Source organism: Myotis davidii, unplaced genomic scaffold (genome assembly GCF_000327345.1).
Source record: "Myotis davidii unplaced genomic scaffold, ASM32734v1 scaffold1509, whole genome shotgun sequence".
In the NCBI taxonomy this organism is placed as follows: domain Eukaryota; kingdom Metazoa; phylum Chordata; class Mammalia; order Chiroptera; family Vespertilionidae; genus Myotis; species Myotis davidii.
The window spans coordinates 713,212-714,000 of NW_006299480.1; the positions used below are offsets into that span (position 1 = coordinate 713,212).

A 789-nucleotide genomic window follows, 5' to 3' on the forward strand; every position below is an offset into this window, starting at 1 on the left:
CATTCAGGACGCAGGCAGCCTGGGTGGTCACCAGGTCCGGGCCTTACGTCCGGTCCCCTCCGGTCCACCCCTGGAGCCCTCTTTAGCGTGACCAGCGGGGCCGGGCTGGGGTCTGGGCGGCCCAGCAGGGACACGGGAAGCTGCGGGAGTCCAGGCCCAGCGCTGACTCACCCGGCCGCCAGGTGCTGCAGGACTGAGGCTCCGTAGCCTGAGCCGAGAGCCAGCAGGTCTGGGGGCACGAGGGGCAGAAGGTGTGAGGTGAGGAGGGCGGGGGTCTGGGTCCAGCCATCCCCTGGCCCCTCGAGTGACCGTTCTGGGCTGCCTGGCAGCTCCCACCTGGAACATCGGGATGTGCAAACCTTCCCCAGGCGGCCACGCGCACACGCCTCCCTCTCCACGCAGGAGAGTGAAGACTTGGGGAGAGAATGGGGCCCCCCCACCCGGTCCTGCCTCTCTCTGGCCCCCATCCCTCCGGGAAGAGGAAGGACCCCGCCCACCCAGCCACGCCCACCACTGCCTCCTTCCAGCTCCTCCCCCAGCCCCGCAGTGTGGGCCCTGCCCTGCCCCACTCAGAGGGCTGCCCTCTCGCCCGGACCGGCTGGACCCTTTGAACCCTGTGGCCAGGCCCTGCCTGCCTTGCAGGCTGCACAGCTGCTCCCTGACACCCCCATCAGCTCCCCCCTTTCCCCGTCTTCCCGAGGTTTCCGGACCCCTGGCATCCTGCCCCCCAGTCCTGGCCTGTTGGCCGCCTCCCGGGGCCTCGTGCCCGTGCCCAGTGGCCCTGCGCGC

At 71.0% G+C, this 789-nt stretch overlaps 1 protein-coding gene across 1 annotated transcript in view; it reads right to left on the reverse strand.

Annotated features, from left to right (window-relative positions):
- MAPK15 (mitogen-activated protein kinase 15) overlaps window positions 1–789 on the reverse strand; it is a 6,125-nt gene that overhangs the window by 2,646 nt on the left and 2,690 nt on the right. Inside the window, exon 6 of the mRNA XM_006775179.2 lies at window positions 172–229. Coding sequence (XP_006775242.1) covers window positions 172–229 — 58 coding nt within the window. The remainder of the gene's footprint in view (window positions 1–171; window positions 230–789) is intronic.